The following is a 25,155-nucleotide window of genomic DNA, read 5'->3' on the forward strand; positions in this document are numbered from 1 at the left end:
TAATCAAGGTTTGTCTTTGTAGTTGCATTTTATGCTGATTCAACTGCTGCACCCCACACGATTGTTGACGGGTTGAGAAATTGTGATTGAAAGCCTAAACATGGAATGGGGTTTGATTCTGAACAAATTGTGTTTGAATTTTATAATGTGCGTGAAGGGAGAATAGGATTTACTAACAGAAGGTCCTATCATAACAAGAATAAGCATACCGATAAAATAACTTCCAGGGTCTTTGTTTGTAACAAGGAGGGGTTTTATGGTAATGAGAAACAAGATAATTTGATCAAAAATCATAGGCAAGAAGTGAGGAAAGGTTGGTAGGCCCGACTATGTATTAAGTTGGATAAGTCTATTGGCAAATACATGGTTAATGATTTCAATGAATAACACAACCATCTCCTCATAGTACCAAAGTGCACCCATATGTTGCCATCCCATAAAAAAAATATCTGCTATACAAGTAATTGAAGTAGAATTGATTGACCAATCTAGGATTCCTCTTAGCTTCGCGCATGAACTAATGGGTAAGCAAGCTAGTAGAAGGGGTCTCTTAGGTTATGAAGCATAGTATTCTGAAAATATTGTCGAACGAGTACCGGGTATGTGAAAAAAGCATATCCACTATTTTTTTCTTATTTTTTTTAATGTTGGGTACTGCGTGTGTACCAGATACAACATGTGTGCGTTCTGATTTGTGAGTACGTCAAGGCAAAAATGTAAATTCTAAAAAACATAGGGGCACTCGAACTACTATATTGAACCTATTTTTAAAATCTTTAATTATATAAGATATGCTTGCAATTATCAAAACATTTAAATTCGTCATAAAGCATCTCTATGGATTTCTCTCACAGAGCTTCTTTCTTTCGTTGTCTATGACAATTTTACTGATTAAGATTGACAACCACAAAGCTCAACATTTTCAATAAGCTTCCTCTTTTGACCAATTGAACTTTGATATGTAGATTGGATCCTTCTTAATTTGGCATTAAACAGGGATGAACATGGGTCGGGTTTGGGCAGGTTTGAGCTAGGTCCATACGACATAACAACATTTGAAGTCATTTCCCAAGCCTAGTGCGGCCCAAGATCAAGCCTATACTTTATTCCCAAGCCCGTCTAAAAACAAAATATTATTTAATATCAATATATTTTCATATTTACAAATAAAAAATTTATAATTAATTTAGTAATTTCAGGCTCTTTTAACCTAGTCAAAGCTAATAGTTCATAGCTAATTATTTACATAACTAGTAATACATAATTTATACTTGTAAAAAAATAAAATTCAACAATAATTTATAAAAAAATATTGTAATACAGTTTGTGGGCGGGTATGGCTACGTTGGGCTGCTTTTCAAGCCTGGCCCATATTATAACTAGACCTAAAAAAATTACCCATCCCGGCCTTATGGGCCTAAACCATCCCAAGTCCTATAAATCATGGGTCCTATAAATCATGGGTGGGCTCATGAGGTCTTTAGGGGCCATCTGGCCTATGTCCACCACCCTACCTTATTTTAATGATCTTTTGCATTTGGCTTTTTAATTGTCATAGATCATGCTACTCAAAATTATAAAATATATATTTTTTATGGACCCCAACCTATGAAGCACAGGTACGGGTACGGGTACGAGTACTGGTACTGGTACGATACGGGTACGTCGATACGGTAAAATTCAAAAAAAATAGGGTACGGGTATGGCTTGGTACGCTTGTAAAAAAAATATTTATTTTTAATTTAGAGTAATGCAAAAAATAATTAAATGGTTTAATTTGTTAAGGTCCAACCTATAATTAACATTTAATGCCAAAAGGAAAAGTATAAATCAAAATTAAATATCAATATATTAAACAACTTACAAACCATAGTTTAATTTTAAAATCATGCTAAGCATAAAACAAAAACTGAAAAAGAAATCTAGTGAAATGAGTTTTATCTCTGTAGTAGAAGGAATATATTGTTTCAACTGAGGTACGGTACGGCTTGGATATATACTAGGTACGTCTGGGTACGTTAAAAATTAAGAAGAAAAAACTTGGGTACGTGTTTCGTGTACCTGGTACGTATGCAGAAGTACCATACGAGGTACGGTACGCCGGTAAGTACCCGGTACGAGTAGGGCATATTTTTCGAAGTACCCGTGCTTCATAGACCCCAACCATACCCATATTTTATTTTAATTTTTATTTTACTTTATCAACACATACATAATGTACCCGTACCCATGTTTGTATTAGCACCCGCACCCATGCTTCCTAGCTCTTGGGTAATATAAATCTGATCAGAATGTTTAGACTGTAATGTTAGAAGTATAAAACTAGATTAAAATTTCATTGGTATCATCAAAACATTTACCTGAATGCTTAATTCCTATAAACTCATCAAAATCGTTTCTAATCACGAATCATCTTTAGCACAGATAGACCAAACTGTTCTCTCTCCACAGTCCAAACCAACCAGACACCACAATTCTAGAATATCCATTGAGGCCCTGTTTAGAAATCGACTATTTTACTAAGTTTTTAACTTTTTACGAACATACAAACGGAAAGCAGAGACATTAATGTAATAAGTTATAGTGACTTTTTGACTACATGTCGTCAAACAAAGCCTGAATTGAACAATCATAACATAGACCAACTCAAACAAATATATAACACGTAGAAAGAGAGAGAGATTAAGAGCTTGTGCTATACCGTGCTTCCCCAGCGATCCTTGGGGTCAATCTCAGCACCATTGTTGAGCAAAAATTCGACAACATCAGTAGACCCGTGGCAAGCTGCCACGTGAAGAGCGGTCCGATCATCGATATCCCGGTAATTGACATCGGTGCCCAAGTCCAAGAGCTCCTTGATCCCCTCCAAGTCACCCTCATTTGCCAAGTACATCAGCCTCACACTCGCATCAATCTCTCTCTCCTCAAACTCGCCGTCGCTGTCGTTGTCGTCGCCTTTGCCGAATCCCGACTCCAGCGACGACTGCTTTCCCAAAGTGAACCTCACCGGCGCCGTCGCCGTCGAATCCATCACCAAAAACCACCAAAAATTTGATAATTTAATGGTGAATTGAAGGAAGTGTTTGGAGCAGCTTAAACCCTAGTAGTGTTTGTGAGGAATTGAGGGGGTTTGGTAGAGGATTTGTGTAATAGTTTGATAAAGTAGTTGGAAGTTTCAACAGAAAGAACCTTGACAAATTTTGAGTTGAAGGCGGCGCCTGAGAGGTTGGTGTGATATGGTTTAACGTGGTGACGGCGCATGTGGTTAAGGTGGGACCTTGACGGCTGATATATGATAATGGTCTTTTTATTTTTATTTTTTTATTTTTTATTTTTCATATATGACAATGGTCTTTTTCCAATTGCAACTTGCAACTTCTCGTAGCGCTGTTTTAAGAAGTTAATAAAAAGTTGATTTTTAATTTTTTTTAATTGAAAAAAGAGTGTTGTTATTACTCCTTATTAAAATTTTTTGCACTTTTTATTTTTTTGGATTCTAATTTTAAACTCTAAATTTTAATAATAATTTTTTGAACACTCCATTTCTTATCAAATCTATTCATATTCATAATATTTTTCACAATGAAATGCACACCTATCTAATTTTTTATCCATCACCTTCCGTGATTCACTCAATCTTCAGAGTTTGGAGCTTTGGTCTAGTATAGAATTCTTCGACCCCAACCCTCCATCACTCTCGTCGCTGTCTCGGCCGTCAACGAAGCATTCCGACGACTCTCATCTTCTCTGAACGCTCTCCGTATCGCCGAATCAGTAACCTCTCTCATCCTCTCATCATCATCTTCTCTGTTGCTTTTTGTATCTTCATCATTGCTGAGATCGATCGAAGATACTCCAATTTCTACAGGATTTGCATAACCGTTTGGAAGATGAGGAAAAACAGAATCATCGTCTGAATCGCCATCAGAATTCGGAATGTAGCTCAAAACAATTTGTTCACCACTGTGTAGCCGAAAAAATGTATTTTGTTCAGAACTGTTTTGTCGAACAATAATGATCCTGTCAGCACTGTATGTCTGCACAAAATTTGTTCATCACTGTGTAATTTGAATCCATTCCAATTCACAACTTAAAATAATATAAATTAAATCCATTCAAAATACATAACTTAAATCCATTCCAATTCACTATTTTCCATTCTAAGTTAGTTTAACAAAGGAAATTACATAACTGACTATTTGCATTAATGTTCGGAATCTATGTATTGAACGAAAGGATTATGTTCAGTACTGTATTACCGAACATAATTCTAACAGACAGCAAACCAGCACCGAACAGCTCGAACGAAATAAGAATGACCGAAAGCGATCGAGAATGTTAATACAAGACAGATAAACTTATCAATGGAACGCCGGTCTCACTAGAATTGTTGTCCTCGTCCTCCATTGCTCTACGCAGTGAAATAAGTAATGAAGTATACGTTATACTTGAAGCAAAATTTTCAAGTTCAATAGCGTTGATGATGGTGATAAAGATGATACATTCAAGATTTAAAATGATTATAAAAAATAATAGATTTAGGGTTTATGTTAGTTGGTTATGAAAAGTAATAGGTTCAGGGTTTACAGACATGGAATACGTATAGTTGGACTTGAAGTTGGAGGTGGGGGTGGTGGTGGGGGTGAGGGTAGGCGTTCAATATTATAGAGTATTAGTTCTTATTGATAGGTGGGTGTTCCATTTAATAATATCTTTTAATGTAATTTTACCTTAGGGTATAATTGTAATAAAAATATATATATATAAAAATGGGGGGTCAAAAGAATTTTGACAGGTACTAATAGCATCACTCTAAAAAAATTAGCTTTTTGAGTAATGACTTGGGTAAAAAAGTAAACTTTTTTGACTAAAAAAAGGCTAAAAGCTAGCTTTTTGCTAGCTTGCCAAAGCAAGCCATATTGGACAGAAATTTGTGTTACAATTTTATGAAAATATTGTTAAAACGTTCAATTTAAAAAGGTCGCTCGTTTGGTTTTTATTATTACAGAATATTTTTTAAAAAAATTTATATTTATATTTTTCATATTTTTTATTTTTAATGAACTTTTTTAATATTTTAAGTATTTTTTAATTTTTAAATACACTTAATATAAATACACTTAAAAAGTATAATATTTGTGAAAAAAATCTTTAAAAAATTTACTAAATATCAAAAACACCAAAAAAATATAAAAATTCAATATATTTTTCAGATTTTTGTATATTTATTAATTTTTTAAAATATTTTTTTACAAATATTTTTACTATTTAAATACATCTAAATAAGGTGCATCTAAAAATAAAAATAAAATAAAAAACTACTTCAAATTTTAAAAATATTCCCTAAAAACACAAAAAATAAAAAATTCAATTTTCAAAAAATTGAATTCAGAAAACTAAAACGAAATTTTTTTTTTTTTGATGAAAAATATTATGGTAAGAAATATATTTTATTATTTTAAAGGACATTATTCCTTGAATTTTTTTTTTCTTTTTTTTTTGTTTTGAAAGGGTGGTTATATGTAGGGATGTGTCAAAAAATTAGACATCTCGCAACAACTCAGCATATATGGTTTGATAAGGTGAGTGAGTTGAATTGGACTGGTTGGGTGATGAAATTGACTAATCAGTTAGATTGCTGGTTAAAATTTGTTAATTTTATATAGTTTTGTACGAGCTTCTTTTTTTTGCATACACAATACCAAAGCCATTTCAATTTCCTCCCAGTCTTCCAAATTTGAAATAAAAATATAGCCAAAACTCGTACAAAACTATATGAAATTCAATTTCATCACCCAACCAGTCCAACCCAACTCACTCACCTTGTCAAACCATATATGCTAAGTTGGTATGAGATGTCTAGTTTTTTAACACAACCCTACACATAACTACCCTTCCACAAAAAAAAAAAAAAAAAAAAAAACCCAAAACAAAACAAAAACAAAAACAAAAAAAAAAACAAACAAACAATTCAAAACATTCGAGTCTCAATTTGTCAAGAGGGCCCTAGCACTGCTCTAAAAAAAATTTCACCTATTTAATATACAGATGAACAATTATTTTATAGATATATATATACAGTAATAATTCAGACCCTCACAGAACATTACCCCCACTCACTTGTGATTGGTCCAAGTAAGAAAGAGAGAGGAAAAAAAAAACAATACAAACATATCATTGGTTCACATCACTATGGGGGTGGTGAGAGTCTTCCCAAAGGAGGGTCTCAAACATTGTTAATATATATATATATATACTAGCGGCTGAGGCACACGCGATGCATGTGCAAATTCAGCAAAAAAAGATATTATTCTTTTATTATATTTTTTAATAATAATATACATATGAATTATAAGTGTAATGTAATGTAAGCTAAATATTTCTGACTATGTGTAATATAACATTTACTTGGTATATATTTCAAACAAAAATATGAACAATATAATATACACAAATCTTTTAAAAATATACAATATTTCCTAATTTTCACCACCAAAAATATATATATATATATATACATTATGAATTCATAAAATTATGAGAAACATCATGAAAAAAATTAAATATCTATTTTTAATTTTAATAACTTTATTATATATCATGAAAAAAGAAAAATGAAAGAAATAAAAAGAAATTGAGAGAGAACTGGAAAGAAAGATCACAAAAAAAAAAAAAAATTAATATCTTTTTTTAATTTTAATAACTTTTGGTGTCCTCCTTGTTATCTATAAATTTATTTTTTATTTGCTGAATCAAATTTAAAACTATACTCATACATAATTTTTCAAGGTATCTTAAATTATTATTTTTTCAATTTTAATATTTGTTGAAACCTTCTTATTATCTACAAATAATTTGTTAATCAATAAGTATAAAAAATAAACAAATAAATTGAACCTTATCTGATATAACAAATAAATTAAAATTTTAATTTTAATTACTTTTGGTGTCCTCCTTGTTATCTATAAATTTATTTTTTATTTGCTTAATCAAATTTAAAACTACACTCATACATAATTTTTCAAGGTATCTTAAATTATTATTTTTTCAATTTTAATATTTGTTGAAACCTTCTTATTATCTACAAATAATTTGTTAATCAATAAGTATAAAAAATAAACAAATAAATTGAACCTTATCTGATATAACAAATAAATTGAAAATTATTTGTTACTCGTGCATAATCTTATAGCTATCCTATATGTTTTCTGTTGTTAATTTTAAAATATTTTAAAATTTCCTTATCTTATAATATAACTTCTTATTGAGAGAAAATTGGAGAAAAAGTTTTAGCTAGTAATACATATCAAACACAAATAAGAGTTTGAGAGGAGAATTGGTCAATCAAAATTGATATATCATAATAAAAAATATAATAAATTAAAAAGAAATTGAGAAAGAGAAAAAAAAATTCAGTCAAAAAAAATTGAGAGAAAGAAATGGAAAAAATAGTGGAGAATTGATTCATCACAATTGATATTTTATAATAAAAAATACAATAAATAAAATAAAAAGAAATTGAGAAAGAAAAAGTTTCAGTCCAAAAAATTGGGAGAAAGAACTGAAAAAAAAAGTGAAGAATTAATTCATCACAATTGATATATAAACACAACTCTAGAACCCAAATAACAAATAAAGACTTTAAGAGAGAGAATTGGTTCATCCATCAAAAAAAAAAAAAAAAAGAAAAATTGAAAAATTTCACATCATAATGTCTGCATGTTTCCATCAATAAAACTTTCAAAAAAAAAAATCACATTATAAACATGTAGATTTTTATATGGCGGTTTCTATGAAAAAAAATTCATAAAAATATAAGTTTAAAATTCAAATTATAACGTCTACATTTTTTTTTTTAATTTTGTTTTATTTGTTATTTTTTCAGTCAACATGATCAACAAAATAGAACAAAAACTTCTATGACTGAGAATATAAAAAATTCAAGACTCTTAAACAATTTAAAAAATATATATGAAAATAAATAAATAAAATCAATAAAAATATTAAAATTGAAAATATTTAAATCATTTACCATCAAAGAGAAACAATAGTCTTGTTTACACTTTCTCTGCCATCATTCTTGAGAGAACTAAAATAGTTTTAAAATATTCTTTTTATATTAGTTTTTAAAAAATAAATTCTAAAAATATTGTTAGAAAATCAAACCGGCACCACACACAACAATCCAACAACCATTCTTCGTTGTACAGCAACCTCCCCGCCCGCTCTCTCTCTCTCTCTCCCTCTCTCACACACGCCACCACGCAACACCAGAAACCATTCGAACTATCGAATTGATTTTGATTTGATTTGGAAAATAAAAAATTTAAAATTCTTAAACAATTTACAGAATATATAAACAAAACATATATGGAAAACAAAAAAACAAAAATTTCAATCAATGAAAATATAAAAATTAATGATTCTTAAATTACTTACCATCAAAGAGAAACAATAGTCTTGCCCTGTCTTTTTTTTTTTTTTTTTTATTTGTGAAAAACAATAGTCTTAAAGAAAATGTCTCGTAACTCAAATTTTGTGGCTCAAAAGTGGCTCAAATGGCCAAAACGGGTTTTGGCTATTTTTATGTTGTTTTGTACTCAAAACGACGTCGTTTTGGCCATTTGAGCCACTTTTGAGCCACAAAATTTGAATTACGTACCATTCTCGTAGTCTTAAATATGTTAGAGATGAATATGCGTTTGAAAAGGTGTTTGTGGATCGTGTAACAAAAAAAAAGGTGTTTGTGGAAGTTCAGAATTGGTTTGGTTGAGATATGTGAGGGAATGTGGGTGGAGTGGGGTAGGGAGGATGTGGATGTATTTATTTATCTAATTACAGGTGGCAAAAGCTTCTGGAATCAAAAGTTGGGCTTCATGACACCAAAATTGGTGTTGACTTTTAATAATAGAATAGATATATCTAAGTGGCAACTCTTATATTTTCAAATTAGAAATTAAAAAATTGTTAACAGCGCCTTCATGGAGGGATTATCCTTAATATATCAACATAAGAACAACTATTATATATTTTATATATATGAATATCTAAGTATTTTCAAATTGAAAATTGAAATATTTTTCCAATCACTGCACAGTATTGACAAATTGCCCCTAAAATGATAAGTAATATCAAAACATACACGAAGATAAGGATTGACAAATCTTGCTCCTGGAAAAGTAAGCAATATCAAAAGATAAAACGAGATGGGAGAAGAGAATTTAATAAAATAGAATAAAAAAATTTGCACCACCCATATATACTATATGTAGTGCATCCACTTTCATACAAGTCCAAATTCATGGTGGAGAGTCCCAAACTTAGATTAATAGGACAACACGACACATGTTAACAGATATTATAATACTACATGTTTATACTTGGACTTGAATAGGAAACCTACCTAATGTATGAGTCCAAAGTCCATTTTGTCTCTATGTTAACCACTTTTTCACGGAAAAGGTGCCATCTTCTTCATTTCAATTGGCTCAACCAAGATAACAAAGCCCTAATTTCCATGTTGTTTCCAGTTCTCTGCTTGTGGATTGATCCATTCTGGTTCTTCAATCTCCACTCTTGACATCTTCAGATCATCAACTGAGTTCTTGTACTTGCAATCCCTCTTCTCAAATAAGTGCGGCCTTACCTTGCCTAAGTTCGCAGGTTGTGGGGACATCATCAATGAAGGTGGACCTAGAGGAAGCCTATCACCCACACTGACCCACAAATCATGATTTATTCTTGCTAAATTATATGAACATTCATACATAGTATTTTTTTCCCCGAAGGAAGAGCTCAGAGAAATATTCTAATGGCACAATATTGACCATGTGTTTAATGTGTTCAAATTGTTGTGACGTGTACCTGAAAAATAGCGAAAAACTTTTACGACTTAACTTTTATAACAAAATAAATTTTAAAATTTCAATTTTATCAATTTATTAAACCTTAATCTTTTAAAAAAAAAATTCTAAAATTGATAATAAAATAGTATTTTGATCGTTAAAATCAATATAAGTGTACATAAATAATTTAGATTAAAAACAAATCAAATATTATTTTGATGACTAAACCCTAGTCATTAAACTAAATTTTGATGACTAAAATACTATTTCGATTTTTACGTAAATAATTTAGATTGAAAACAAATTAAAAAATTAATGTTTAAATTAACAAGATAAAAAATAAAAAATAAAAAATAAAGATTAAAAAATAAAATAAAAACTCAAGTTTATTTTGTTACCAATGTCAAATTTTGAGGTTTTTTTTTTATTTTTTATTTTTTATATAATCACCCCTTGAAATTAAAACCAAATCATACTAACAATCTCTATATTTCAAACCTTGTGTCATTTTTGTCCATCTTGCTTTAATAGACTTCATTTTAGGGAAAATCGGTCTACAGTCCTTGTCCAACTTTTAGTAATGGATTAGGTCCACAATATGTTCTTTTGTAGTCTAAGGTCCATCCCCCTCTTTGTCTCTCCTTCCGTGCCCGATCTAAACGAAGAGCTACCATCGGAAACTATGGACAAACAACTCTCTCTCCCTCTGCACCGAGCCAGCACCACTGCGAAGCATCGACCAACACCAACCTCAACACCACGCGCAACCATGGCAGCAAGCTTCTGATCAACTCTCTGTCCCTCTGCACCGAGCCAGCACCACTGCGAAGAATCGACCAACACCAACCTCAACACCGCGCGCAACCATGGCAGCAAGCTTCTGATCAACACTCTCTCTCTCTCTCTCTTTCGCCGATTGAGAGTGGTGTGACCCATTTCGAAGGTTAGATTTGAGACCTAAACTTCAATTTGTTGGTCAGGAAGAAACTTGTGCTTTAGGGACCTAAGTTTCTCGCGAGCATCCTCAACCCTTTTGTACTCTGCTCTTGCCTCTGAGTTCGACCTCTCTTGTTTCTCCTGCAATTGAGCCAATACCTCTTCGCATGATTGTAGAGCCGCTTCTGCCATTAAAGCTCGAGCTTCATCATCCTCAATGACCTTGGTCACCCCGAATTCATCTTGGAAGTTGAAAACTCTCTCTTGTAGTTCTGTGGTCTGGTTCTCAATTTCCCAATACTTTGCAAGCCCACTTTCATAAAAGCTCTTCACATACTCTTTCACAGTTTGTAGTCCCAAAATTTCTTTATGAAGCTTGTCAACCTCATTAAACGCCTCAGAGTTGCTCAAACCAGATTTCGTGGAAGCAGTTTTACTAACATTTACTTCTTTTGATGACTCCTTGTTTTGCAGTTTCTTTGATGTTGGTAATAAGTTCAAGTCTCTACTTGGAAACTTTGTTGATGCTTGTGAAAGATTCTTTGGAGCTCTAGAAGAACCATAGTTGTTTTCATCCATTGCTAATTGGGCTCGTTCTGGAAAAACAGTAACAATGGTGTTGTTGGCATTTTGCAACTCTGTAGATAAGTGGTCATACCGTTCAGCTAAGGCACGGTAAGCTCGGTACGATTCTTCAACAAAGGTTACTAGCTCTGGCCTTCTCTTATAATACATTTTTGCCCTCTTGTGGAAAATGATCCAGATTGCCCAGTATGTTCCCTTCCACTCCCCTCCAACAGGTTCATTAATCAAGCGTAGAAAATTTCTCTAGGTTGGTCTAGAGAAATTCTCTGATTTAAACTGAAATTTCTCTGGGTTGGTCCAGAGAAATTCTCTAGTTTGAAGTGAAATTTCTCTGGGTTGGTCCAGAGAAATTCTCTGGATTGAATTTACGCCATGAACCACTCCTCTAGTCAGTCAATGCATCAGAGAAATTCTAGGAAGGATTGGGGCCAGAAAAATTCTGAGAAGAATTGGACTAGAGAAATTCAAAATTTCTCTGGACTCAGCCAATGCATTAGAGAAATGTTGAGAAATTCTAGAAAGAATTGGGCCAGAGAAATTCTGAGAATAATTAGACTAGAGAAATTCTGAGAAATTCAGAATTGCTCTAGACTTTCTAAAGAAATTTGGTCCAGAGAAATTTAAAATTTCTTTGGGCCAGAATTTCTCTGGACTGAAATTTCTCTAGACTGAAATTTTTCTAGATCAAGGTTGAGGGACCTTAGACATTATGAAAATATTGTTGAGGGACCTTAGACATTATAAAAATATTGAATGTCCTTTATGCTATAAAATATTAATATCAGGGACCTTAAAAAAAAAACCCCTTCATTTTAACACTAGTTCATGTTTCCAATCGATCCAATAAAACTGCTATTATTATTTATTTTTTTTCAAACAAAAGTGGCACACATACATCCCACGTGGCTAATTCTGTATACAAAAATCATCCATTTAAATATGAATTAAGTCTATGAATCCCATTTTAACTATCCCGAATGGATATGTGTAGTTAACATTGAATTTTTGTAATATGAAATCTATATGTAAAATAAATTTAAATTACAATATGATAATTCAAAATAATTAATTCTATATTTGTAATATTACTATTTAAATATTTTTCTCGCCAATATCACAACTATTCTCTCCCTCCATTGAAGAACACTCCTCACTTGCCAACACCAAAAACCACTATCATCATCTAAGAAAAATGCTTTAGACCATTAATTCAATACCACTAATACACTACTAATGACGTGGCACCATATAGATCTCACCACTGATGTGACATTAATGTGATAGTTTCACTTCTTTTTTTTTTTTAATATATCACTAATGACGTGGCATCATGTGGATCTCACCATCGATATGATAGTTTAGTCTTTATTTTATTTTTTATTTTTTTATACTATTAATTTATTAGAACTGATATTAGTACTACCATTTTAAAATACTAAATGAGTGTTGATCATCCCAAACCCCCCCCCCCAAAAAAAAAAAAAAAAACTCTTTTCACCTCTCACCCGCCTCCAAACCCCACACTAGCAACCACCGCTTCTATAAAGCCCCTTCCAAAAGCCCATCCATCACCTCCATGAACTCAGTACAACCAGCAACTAGTCATTCCCTCCATCATCTCTTGGCCAATTCCTCCATTCCTATCTTCCCCCCATTTTTCTCTCTCCAATATCCCACAATTACAATTACAGATGAAAAATAAAACTTAATAAAAAATGATTGAGAGTCTTAATAAATAGACTCTAATGAATTCTAATAAGAATAGATTCCACTGCAATGTGATATTTTAGCCTTAATTTTATTTTATTTTATTTATTTTATTCTTTACCACATCATTAGAGCTCACTCAAAATTTTAAAATTACAAAAATATATCATTGCTTAAAACCCAATACCCCGTGTAACATCACCCAAATAATTAAAAGACAATAAAATCATCATCAATTCCAATATTTAAGATGAAGACTTGAGCCGCCGAACAATGTCGTCTATTACAATCATCAATTATAGAGGGATTTTTGAGAATCACCGTCTTATAGTAAGGGGTGATTTGGGATGATCTAAATAAATATATTTTTTAATTTTTATGAAATATGAGTTTAGTATAGGTTAGATTTAAAGTGATGTGTTAGAGAAATAATATGATTTAAATAAGATAATGTAATTTAAATAGGATAGTAACTTTTTAACTTTTTTAAATCATGCAAAACAAGATCTAAATTTTGAGAATCGTCTGTCATAGTGGTCACATCCCTCCACTCTCCCTTGTCTCATTCCTCTCATCTTCTCCCCATCACATCCCCCTCTCCTCTCCTATCGTCACATCTCTCCCACCCTCTTTCTCCAGTAGCATCACTCTACTTCCCTTGTTGCATTTTTTTCCCTTCCCCCACCGCTTTTGCTGTCATCCTCACCTCCCCCAACACCCTACTATCTACTTTCCTCTCTCCCTCTCTCTATGTATCATCTCTCTCTATGTATATATGATTTATTAAAAAAATTGTTATTATTTCAGTGAGTTAACTCGCCCATATCTAAAGTCTCAGGCTGTTTTGAGAAGTTGGTAAAAAGTTAGGCTCCGTTTGGTAAGACTTTCTAATTATGATTTGAGAATATGAGTTGTATTTTGATTTTGTGTGTTTTAAATTATGATTTGAGTGTAGAAAATTTGTTTGGTTATGATTTTTGAATATAATGTTGAATTGAGTTTTGAATTAAGTGTGAAATTGAGTTTTGAAAGTTTGATTTGACATGTGAAGTAAGAAATTTTGTTTGATTATGAGTTTTGGAAAGCATTTTCAAAACTTAATTCAAATTGTTATAACTCATAACAAAACACACTACTTTCACACTTTTGAAAATTTTGATCAACACTCATAACCAAACTCTTTTTAAAATTCAATTAAAATTTTTTATTGTTAACAGAAAATAAAATTAATCAATTTTTTAATTGAAAATACTACAAAAGAAATAATTTTTTTTCCAAATAAATATTCAAAAAATTCAAATCATAAATATTTAAATAATTTAAAGAATCTAAAAAATTTAATAAGTGAAAAATTAAAATAAATATTCAAAAAATTTAAATAATTTAAAATTTTAATATTTTAAATTTAAAAACAACTCTACACTCAAATCGTAACCAAACATATAAAAAAAAACTCAATTAAGAAATTATTTTTAAAACTCATAACCAAACACATAACTCGAAACTCCATACTACTTTCACAACTCTACACTCAAATCGTAACCAAATACATAACCAAAAAATTAAAATATTTAAAAATATTTTTATAAAATAGAGTTTGAATTTATTTTTATAAAATATTTTAAAATTTAAAAAATTAAAATCGTAATATTTATAAATTAAAATATTTAAAAAAATAAAAAAATTAAAAAATCGTAACATATTTAAATATTAAAATATTTAAAATCTTAACAAAATTAAAATATTTTTAACATATTTAAATATTTAAAATATTTAAAAAATTAAAATATTGATTTGAATTGAGTTTTGAAAAGAATTTTGAATTATGTGTTTAGTTATGAGTTTTGAAAAGTAATAATTATGTTTTGAATTGAATTTTGAGAAATGAGTGTAGAATTATGATTTGAAAGCTCAAAACAAATACCACACTCAAATCAATGGGTGGAATTATAATTTGAGAGTCTTACCAAACGAAGCCTTAATTTTTTAATTTTTTAAACTTATTTTGTCTTTTTGTGAGTAAGTTATGTGAGATGTGATGTGACACAAAATGAGTAAAAAGCTAGAACCTGACTTTTTACCAGCTTCCCAAAATACATAGTTAAACTCGCACATTTAGATGATAATTAAACAAATTTACAATTTTTTCCCTTACGCTGTGTTTTTTTTTTTTTTTTTTGAGCTGAAAGGCACTAACACTTTATTAACCAACAACAGAGGATACATTAGCAGAAGATACATCAGCAGTTAAAAAGGATAAAAGACTATCTGGTGGGATCACTGCCCAGGATACAGGAAGATCCTGAGAGGCTTGGGATGTGGCCACCCAATGTGCTACCCGGTTGTTGGATCTGTGAGTCCACGAAAAGGAAAGATGATAGGCAGAAGCAAAGTAGCGAATATCCATAATAATAGCACTCAACTCCCAGGGAGGTACCTGTTCTGAAACACACAGTGTGATAACCATTTGGTTGTCACTCTCAATCTCCACAAAGGACAAGTTATGGGCCCTAACCATAAGGCAAGCCATGAGGAGAGCGAAAGCCTCAGCTTGGGAGGCTGAAGAGGCCGAAACAGTCCTGGCGTTACCATCAATTAGTTGGCCATTGGAATCCCGAATAACTGCTGCAATGGCAGCCATGGAGTTCCGTTGGCAGAAAGAGGCGTCGCAATTGATCTTGAAGTAACCAAAGTTGGCTGGTATCCATCCTGAGACAGGGGTAGAGGACAGAGAAGTAGGCCGATGATCTTGATTGGTGATAGTGCTTAAGAAGTCTTCCGGTTCAGTCCAAGAGTGAGCAATTCTATGGAGTGTTGCCAAAGGATCCACAGGGATATTATTGAAGACGAACTCGTTCCTCGATTTCCATATGAACCAACCCACAATGGCAATTTTGCTGAGAGAGGCCTTGCCATCAGAGAGGGAGGAGGCTTGGCTAATGATATCACTTGTCCACTGAGACACATTTGGGATTGAGCCAAGGGCTATCCGAAGGTTAAGTGGACTTCCAAACCACACAGCTTTGGACCAAGAGCAGTCAAATAACAAGTGTTCCACTGTTTCAGTAGCAGAAAGACAGATTGGGCAGACTGCTGAAGTGCCACATTTGTGCTTGAAAAGACCAACTTTGGTTGCGAGGAGGTTATGACAAGCCTTCCACCAAAAGTGTCGAATTTTGGGTGGAGTCTCTAATCCCTAAATAATCTTCCACATATTATTGACGAGGGATATAGAGGATGAGGGAGAGCTGTCCAAGGATCGGTCTCTAAGAGATCTGGCTAGAGCATATCCTGATTTTACTGAGTAGAGGCCGGACTTGTTTTGGTGCCAAATGACCGAATCATCACGTCGCTCCACTGCAATAGGTATAACTGATATGGCTTCAACTTCGGCTGGGGAAAGACAGTGCAACAGTGGGTCCAAATGCCAAGACTTATGAACCTGATCAATTACGTCTGCCACCATCATAACATCGCAGGTGGGAGGCTTTGCTGAAAGGATTTTGAAACCTTTAATTGACGGAATCCACGGATCCTCCCATAGACGAATCTGCTTTCCAGAGTGTACTTGCCACCGAATACCAACTTGAATCAATTCTCGACCCTATAACAGACTGTTCCATGCCCATGATGCATTTGAGCCCTTAGTAGCTTGTAAGAATGAAGAATGAGGGAAATAAAGTCCCTTGTACATTCGAGCCCAATAGGAGTCCGGATTAGACAATAATCTCCAGCCCTGTTTGGTCAGAAGGGCGAGGTTAAAATCTTTAAAATCACGCAACCCCATACCCCCCTCCGATTTCGGATTAGTCATATGTGTCCACTTAGCCCAACAGATGCCCCTATTTTCCGGATCTCCCTTCCACCAAAAATTATGAATAAAGCTGTTGAGCTTAGAGCAAAACGCTTGAGGGAGCTGAAAACATGCCATCGCGTAAGAGGGGATAGCCTGAACAACTGCCTTTATGAGAGTCTCTCTGCCCGCTTGAGATAATAAGCTGGATTTCCACCCTTGTAATTTCAGCAACACTTTTTCCAAAAGAAAACTATAGGCTTCAGTCTTAGATTTTCCCCATGAGGCTGGGAGGCCCAGGTATTTGGCTTTAGGATTAGCTTCAGAAACACCCAATAGAAGACACATGGCCTGGCGAGCACTAACTGAGGTGTTAGCTGAGAAAAGAGCTCCAGACTTATCAAAATTGAGAATTTGGCCAGATGCCTCACTATAGACCCTTAAAATATTCAGAATATGAAGACCCTCATAATGCTCAGCCTTAAAGAAAATAATGGCATCATCGGCAAAAAAGAGATGTGATAGCTGGGGACAAGTCCTACGCATCCGGATTCCAGAGATCGCATTGGAAAGAAGACTTTGATGAAGTAAACTAGAAAACACATCAGCAACCAGGAGGAACAAATATGGTGAGAGTGGGTCACCTTGACGAAGCCCACATGAGGAAGTAAATGAGGTGCGCCTCTCGCCATTTACGAACACTGAAAACTCCACTGTTGTCACACATTCCATTACCAAGCGTACCCATTTGTGATGAAATCCCAAACGAAGAAGAGTAGCTTGTAAGAAGTCCCATTGAATGCGGTCATAAGCTTTATTAAAGTCTAGTTTCAGAGCCATAGAACCCCTGCGCCCCTGCTTCTTATGTTTTAAAAAGTGAAAGGCCTCGTGCGCAATTAGAATGCTATCTTGGATGAGGCGGCCAGGCACAAAAGCCGCTTGCTGAGGGGAGATAAGTTACTTGATACAGACCTTCAATCGGTTAGCCAGCACCTTTGTTAAGATTTTCAGGAAAAAGTTACATAAGCTGATAGGCCGAAACTGACTTAGTTTTTCCGGGGCTTGCACTTTAGGGATAAGGATAAGGTTAGTGTGGTTTACACCTTCGCGCAATCGACCGGTATGAAAAAAGTTACGAACCGCCTTGCACACATCTGACCCAACCACATGCCAATGCTTTTGATAAAACAGACCGGGAAACCCATCAGGCCCTGGGGCTTTTAAAGGACCCAATTGAAAGGTTGCAAGCTTTACTTCATCATCATCGATTGGCCTAAGAAGAGCCTCATTCATCGAATGAGTCACAGACAAATTCACCGCTGCCAAAGCGTCCTCAAAATGTCTAGGTCCCTTTGCTTGAAAAAGGTGAGAAAAGTAAGAGGAGAGATGATCATTAATGGCACTATCAGTCTCTAACCAGACGCCATTATCTAGTTTGAGCTTTACCAACTGATTTCTCTGCCTACGCTGGACGACCGAAGCATGAAAGAAAGCCGAGTTACGATCCCCATAACTGAGCCAATTGATTCGAGACCTCTGGTGTTGGAACATTTCTTCCCTTAGTAAAACCATCTCAATTTCAGCTTGCACGAGTCGAATATGGGTGTCGTTAGAATCTGAATAGGGGAGAAACTGTAGTTGATGAAGTCTGGTTTTCAAAGCCGTCAATCTTGCTCTGTTGTTCCCAAAGGCTTGTTTACTCCATTCAGAAAGGCCTCTTTGACAGGCTTGGAGCTTGAAACAAACTTTAGAAATTGGAGAACCCGGTTGGAATTTAATCCAGTTTGCCTTAATAATTTCTTCACACTCAGGATGGGTTGTCCACATAGACTCAAACTTGAACTGGTGGGGCACTTTCCTTGGAGGAATTTGGCAATGAAGAAGAAGGGGACAATGGTCCGAGCCTAGAAAAAGCTCATGATGAACTTGAGCATAGGGGAATAAAAGTCTCCAATTAACAGTTACCAAAGCTTTATCCAGCCGTTCCCTTACATTACAGATGCCTTTTTGGTTATTAGTCCAGGTATAAGGGGTGCCTTTGTATTCAAGATCCATAAGTTGACACTCCGACAAGAGCCTCTGATAATGTTCTATCCTCGCACGATTACAAGCAACTCTTCCTTGTTTCTCCCAAGACATCCCCACTTCATTAAAATCACCAATACAAAGCCAAGGATCATGGTTGTCTTGAGCAATTGCCTGTAATACTTGCCAAAATACCCTCATGTCCGTCCATCTAGGGGGCGCGTAAACAAAAGTAGCTAGCCACGGGGAATTAATGAGATTATCAGAGACATGACAATTAAAGAGATTTGCCGACTTAAAACTAACCTGTAGATGTACCTCATCCAACCACCACAAAGCTAAACCTCCTGAAAGGCCCACTGGGTCCACATAACTTTTATTTGGATACCGGAGCCGCCGTTGGAGAGCTTCCGACTTCAATTGATTATTTTTCGTCTCCATGAGGAAAATTATTTGAGGACGATGGGTTCGACACAACCCTTGGAGGATTTGGAATGTCAGAGGTCGCCCCACCCCCTGACAATTCCAACTCAGGATTAACATGGACCTTGTGGCTGTTTAGGGCCAGCCACCACCGCCTCAACACACGGAATCACAAGCTGAGTAGAACTAGAAGGAGATGAGTCTAAGAGGTCAGTTCCGGAGGTACACTGACTTACCGGTATTGTCATGAGAGCTGCCCTATCTGAGTGAATACCAGCTTCTTCAATCGCAATTTCAACCAGAGTATTCCTTCGAGAAACCCGAATGCCTCGACGACGAGCTGGGGCATTAGTTGGCTGTCTGGCGGTTGGTGGCCCAGGAGAGTAAAGACCAATGCCATCAAGCAGAGAAGGTGATGGTGGTTCAGAGATGTGAGGGACCACTGAGGAGGGTGCATCATAACGCAACAGCTTAGAGGGTCTAGATGAGGGTTGAATTTCTTCAGGGTCTTTCCTTTTGAGGGAGAGGGATTTAAGAGCTTTGGAAATGCATGAATCCAGAGCATAAGAAGGGGCCAGTGTTTGTGGAAGAGGGCCAGGGGTTTGGAGTGAGAGGCCCAATTCGCCAGAGGGGGGAGTAGGGGTCGAGGTACGTGGGCTGTCTGGTGGTTCTGTCACATAATAAGCAGGCCCAGTGGGTGGAGAAGTGAACCTCAAGGCAGAAGTGGATCGCTCCAGGGCAGGCCCAACTTTGGTTATCAGGTCTAGAGAAGAGGAATCATCAGTGTGGTGGGGAGGCTGAGAGGACAAGAAAAATTTGTCTCCTTCAATACTAGGAAGACTTGGAGGTATATCAATAACGGTCAAGCCAGGTGGCTCAGTAGAGAGAGTGCCACCTGTTTCTGAGCTGACAATGCCATCTGTCTCTGGAAAGGCATAGGATCGTGCGCATAATTCTGTACCAGAGAAAGGGGTATACGAATGCGGTACTATGTCTTGGTGGCCTGGTTGAGTACGCGTCGCCGTGGAGTCGAAGGAGGGTGAAGCAGAGTGCTGATTCCGGTGACTGGAGGGAGGGCTTGCCCTAACAAGCATTTCCTCCTCCATCTTGATAAGTTGATCAACCTACAGTCCCCAACTCTTAACAGCCCCAGTTCGAAGCTCTGGACCATAGCCAGATGCTAGGCCTTGCTCCTTAGATACAAATTTACAAATCTTATTGTCGTGGCCAATCCTCCCATAGTCATAGCAGAAGTCAGAAAGCCTTTCATACTTGAAAAAAACCCAAATCATCGAGCCACTCTGTGGGCGTTTGAGCCAAACACCCTTAGGGAGGGGTTCTTGAAGGTTAATAACCACATGAAAGCGGAGAAAGCTTCGATTGAGGAGTAAACCTTCAGATTGTGCTTCCACATGGACCAGATGTCCAACTCGCCAACCCAAAATCTCACCGGTTTGCCTCGTCATATTATGGAATGGCAATCCATGAGCTTGTACCCAGAAAGAGCACCAATTAAAATCAACTTCAGCTGCAGTTTGTCCGGCCGATAGAGTACGAAGAACCAAGAGAGAACCCATAATGGACCAAGGGCTCTCGAAAAGGATCCGGTTGTGGTCCTCCGCCTCCGTAAAATGGAAAAGGAAAATATTATCAGACCAAGGGGAGATATTCAGGGTACCTCGCAGTTTCCATGCACTGTTGATAATGGAGGAGACTGCATTTCGGTTGAGGATTTTGGGTGAGAGGACTTTCCCAATAAGACAAAACTTGGAGACAATCTCAACCTCGCAACCACCAGCTTCGAGAATCAGCTCGTCGCCAACCTCAGGGTTGCTACTTATCGAAGCCATACTGAAGTAACGAAGTGGGTAAGGGATGGAGAGAGGATAAAAGGGTTAGAAGCGAAGAGGAGGGGGCAGAGAAGGAGCCGAATCGAAGAAAGAATGTGGACTAGAGGTAGAAATGAGAGAACAAAAGGAGAAAGAGTGACTGAAAGAGGGCTACTGACGGAGAAACCCAGAAACTGCCCTAAGGCAGGGAGACCCTCATAGAAGAGAGAGAAGCTCTCAGTTAGAGAGAGAAAAAAATTTTCGGCTCTTTTTAACGGTTTCCTTACGCTGTGTTTGGTTGAGGGATTTGAGAAAAGATTTGGAAAGGGAAACGGAAAGAAAAAAGGTGTGAAATTAGGTGAAATGTAAGTATATTTTATTCATATTTCATCTACCTTTCCAAACAAAGCATTAGAGAATATTGTGCTACGCTCGTGTTCCACTTCAATTAAAAAAAATCAATTGCCATCATCAAAATTGGATCAATTAGAGACAAAAACTGGCCTTGTTTAGTTTGTGTTTCTCAAAAAATTTTGGAAAAAATTCTCTACAAATAAGTTTTCAAAAGTAATCAAACCAAACAAATTTTTCCAAATTTTTTTTCCAAAACTTGTTTGGTTTACAAGTTTTCCAAACAAATCTCTCTCTCATACACACCAAATCAATCATTTTTTTCAAAACTCTCTCTCAAAATAATTTTTCAAAACATCTTTTGAAAAAATATCAAACCAAACAAATTTTTGTACTTTTTATCTCAAAATATATTTCTCAAATACAAACCAAACAAAGTTAGGATTAAAATTAAGTCAATTGAAACAACACATACCAAAAATTGACATAATGAGCAAAATATCGAGACTAGTGTAATTTTCTCTAAAATTAAGAACAATCTTGATGAAATGATATGTTTTGTTTAAGTTAAAAATTCCAATTCAAACATCTCATTTTTTTACAAAAACATTATAATTTTTCTATTTGAAAAATATTACTCGATCTTGCTAATCTGATATTCAAATCAGAGAGAGAGAGACCCAAATTTCTTATCCACTTACCTCTATCAGCTTGCCAGGTGCACCAAAATTTACCATAAGTTTTGGTGAGATTTTCAAGTTCAGGCTTTACAACCAGCTTTGGTACCTCAGGATTCACCCAAAGGCCTGATTTGATCTGAACCAACAATACTCACATTAATTACTTGACAATAATGTTATATATATAATTTACTGAAGTAGATGCATAACTAGAACATATATTTTTCAAAAAAGAAAAGATGAAGAAAAAAATTGGAGTTGGTGCAGACCTCATATGCATGGGAGTGCCAAAGCTTCTGCTCATCAGACGGTAATGTTTCAAATATACGGTCTGTTATTATGTATTCAACCCCTGTACAAAAATTATCAACGAGAATACAATACCTTAAGGCCATGTTTGATTCACAAGACTAATAGTGAAGGTATTAATAATCTCATCAAATTAGTGTGATATTCACTATCCAATTGAATTAGTAGGATAAATTATCCTCCTGTCCATTGGTTGATTTGTATTGGATTAGTAAGTAAAAGAGTCTTTTTATTTTATTTTTCAACTCAAGATATATAATCTCACCCCTATCCCATTACTAATAATCCTACAAATTTGTTGGATTAATTATCCAGTGGATTAATAATCTTGAAACAAAATCGCACAACAAACACAGAATTATTAGGCTCACAGATTAATAATTTTAATCACATACTCTAATCCTGTCAATCAAACATAACCTAATAGCATTAAATGACTCGCTTTATAATGCTAGCAATTAATTAGTGTCATTTCAAGGCCTTTGCCCTTAAGATGTACCGAAATACTGGACAAATCCTAAACGTCAATAATCTTTATCTAATAAGGTGTTATTTGATTGGCTGAATTATAACATAGGATTAAGATTATTAATCCATGACATTTGCATTTTATTATTTTGTTACAATTTTTATTATCTAAATTGGATTTTAATGGACATTCTATCTAACAGAATTGATAAATTTTTTAATTATACAACTAAAACAGATATATAATCGAGATTATATATTTACATAGCCATTGTAAAACAAATCTGGACGAGAGAGAATTATTTATTTCATTAATCTAACTGGATAATCAATCTTATACTAATCTCATAAACTATTAATCCTCTCACTATTAATTTTGCTAATCAAACAAAGCCTAAAACTTATATATAACAATATCAAAGTAACATTTTCATAATTACGAGATAGTGATAGACAACGGAATAAGCCAACCCAAGAAGGTTGAGGCAGAATTTTAATTAGAGACTTTTAATATTTAACCATTTTATACATTTATTAATTTCTTGTATTTGTGAATCTTTTATCTAAAATTTATTTTCTTTTTCAATTATTGCAACTAAAATTATAGACTTTAATATTGACAACGTCTTAGGATAATGATTTTTTTAGTTGAGCCATTGAATAAAATGTTTTTATCTATTAGTCTTATATATAAATAAAATTTCAGCCTGTCCAATTAAGTGTCTTCATTCAAAGATGATTGCTTTTTGGCCTCTTGATAAGAAAGAAATATATATATTTTTTTCACTCTTTGCATTCAGAGACAGGTTTTTTGGGCTATGGTTGGACATTTAAAAAATGAAGTTTATTTATTTATTTTTTAATAATGATACAATGACCACAAATTTTTTGTCATATATTTTTTTATTATCTCATGTGTTGATACTGCATGCATTCGTAACAGGGTAAAGGCTGTCTGCTATATGCTAGTGCACAATAAGCTCTATTGCGAGAGAAACTGTGACACCCCAAATGTTCAATTAGTTTTAACATCGTATTAATGTCAACTAATCAGGATTAGGAAAAAATAGATTTGGTTCTATAATTGTGTGTGATAAAATATAATTTAATTTAAAATTATGGGTCATTGTGTATTATCCCAAATGAAGATAGTGTAATTATTATATATGTGGAGGTCAAAATGTAATAAAATAACCAAAAAAATGAAAGGTGAGAACCATGTGTGCACAAGTTATGAGTAATTTTATTTCTACACATCATTTATTTTCTATGCACACACTTAATAAATTAAATTTTTATTGCAATTTTATCATTAAACAAAATGACCACTATAGACATCAATACACAACAAATCTTAAAACTAAATTTTCTCTATACACATCTTTTGAAAAAAAATCACGCTAATGCCTACATTGTTCTTCTATTGTTTTTTACTCTCACTATTGTTGCACTCTATTTTACTTCCGTCATTCTTGATCTGTGTGATGAAAGATTTACAAAATTATAGAAGTTTAAATTTAGAGAAGAATATAACTTTACAACCAATGCAAGGATGAAAATGTAATATTTTATGTGTGGAAGTGGTTTTTCTTATATGTTTTTTTTTTTTTGCGAGCAAAAGAACTGTTACTATTATTTTGTAAATTCAACTTCCATAGGATTGTGAGGGAAAAAAAAAAAAATCAATGATGAAAACTTTTCATATGATTTGTTTAAAGTTTTTTTTTTTTTTTAATCAGGATGAAAACTTACGGTCATCGTTGATCACGAGCTAACAAAAAAAAATAAAATTTTTTATCAACTTTCATCAATCTTTTCATCATTTCATCGTGTTTGTATTTTTTTTTTTTTTTTTTTTTTGAACTAGATCATTTCATTGTTGATTGGCTCCAAACAACTACCCAAAATGTGTTGGCGGATTGTTAGAGGGTATGGCTTTTGTCCAGTCCGGGATTGGATTGGACCGTGTTGTTGGATTTGTGGGAGTCCATCACGGGTCTCATTTTGATAATCTGAACCGTTGAATGTGTAGAAATTGTCGAATACTGTATGCCTGTAAAAAATCACGTTGATCGGATATCGATAGCTAAGTGATCAAAACAGTTTTTTGTCAACCGTTAATTTGTTCACCGTCCAATTTTTTAATACGAAACTGATTTGATCATATAGCTATCGATATTCGATCAACGTGATTTTTCACAGCC

The 25,155-nt window shown here is 34.2% G+C and overlaps 3 protein-coding genes across 4 annotated transcripts in view; all 3 read right to left on the reverse strand.

The window, feature by feature from the left end:
• Nucleotides 1–3,360, reverse strand: part of LOC145798735 (serine/threonine-protein kinase 12-like) — a 54,830-nt gene extending 51,470 nt beyond the window's left edge. For both annotated transcript variants that reach the window (XM_082887535.1, XM_082887534.1), the window contains exon 1: nt 2,702–3,360. In XM_082887535.1, the coding sequence (XP_082743661.1) occupies nt 2,702–3,031 (330 nt within the window). In that variant the 5' untranslated portion in view covers nt 3,032–3,360. The remainder of the gene's footprint in view (nt 1–2,701) is intronic.
• A 14,463-nt stretch (nt 3,361–17,823) lies between these two features.
• Nucleotides 17,824–19,332, reverse strand: LOC114292410 (uncharacterized). Its single transcript, XM_082889342.1, has one exon. The coding sequence runs from the start codon at nt 19,330–19,332 to the stop codon at nt 17,824–17,826; it is 1,509 nt and encodes a 502-aa protein (XP_082745468.1).
• Nucleotides 19,333–20,438: 1,106 nt separating this feature from the next.
• On the reverse strand, nt 20,439–21,164 carry LOC145799712 (uncharacterized). Its single transcript, XM_082889343.1, has one exon. The coding sequence runs from the start codon at nt 21,162–21,164 to the stop codon at nt 20,439–20,441; it is 726 nt and encodes a 241-aa protein (XP_082745469.1).
• Between the last annotated feature and the right edge of the window lie 3,991 nt (nt 21,165–25,155).

The sequence above is a fragment of the Camellia sinensis genome, chromosome 9 (assembly GCF_055761805.1).
Source record: "Camellia sinensis isolate YWXY chromosome 9, ASM5576180v1, whole genome shotgun sequence".
NCBI lineage: Eukaryota > Viridiplantae > Streptophyta > Magnoliopsida > Ericales > Theaceae > Camellia > Camellia sinensis.

Coding starts and splice junctions, on each gene's coding strand:
- LOC145799712 (XM_082889343.1), bottom strand. CDS start 21,164: ATGGCTTCGATAAGTAGCAACCCTGAGGTTGGCGACGAGCTGATTCTC.
- LOC114292410 (XM_082889342.1), bottom strand. CDS start 19,332: ATGGAGACGAAAAATAATCAATTGAAGTCGGAAGCTCTCCAACGGCGG.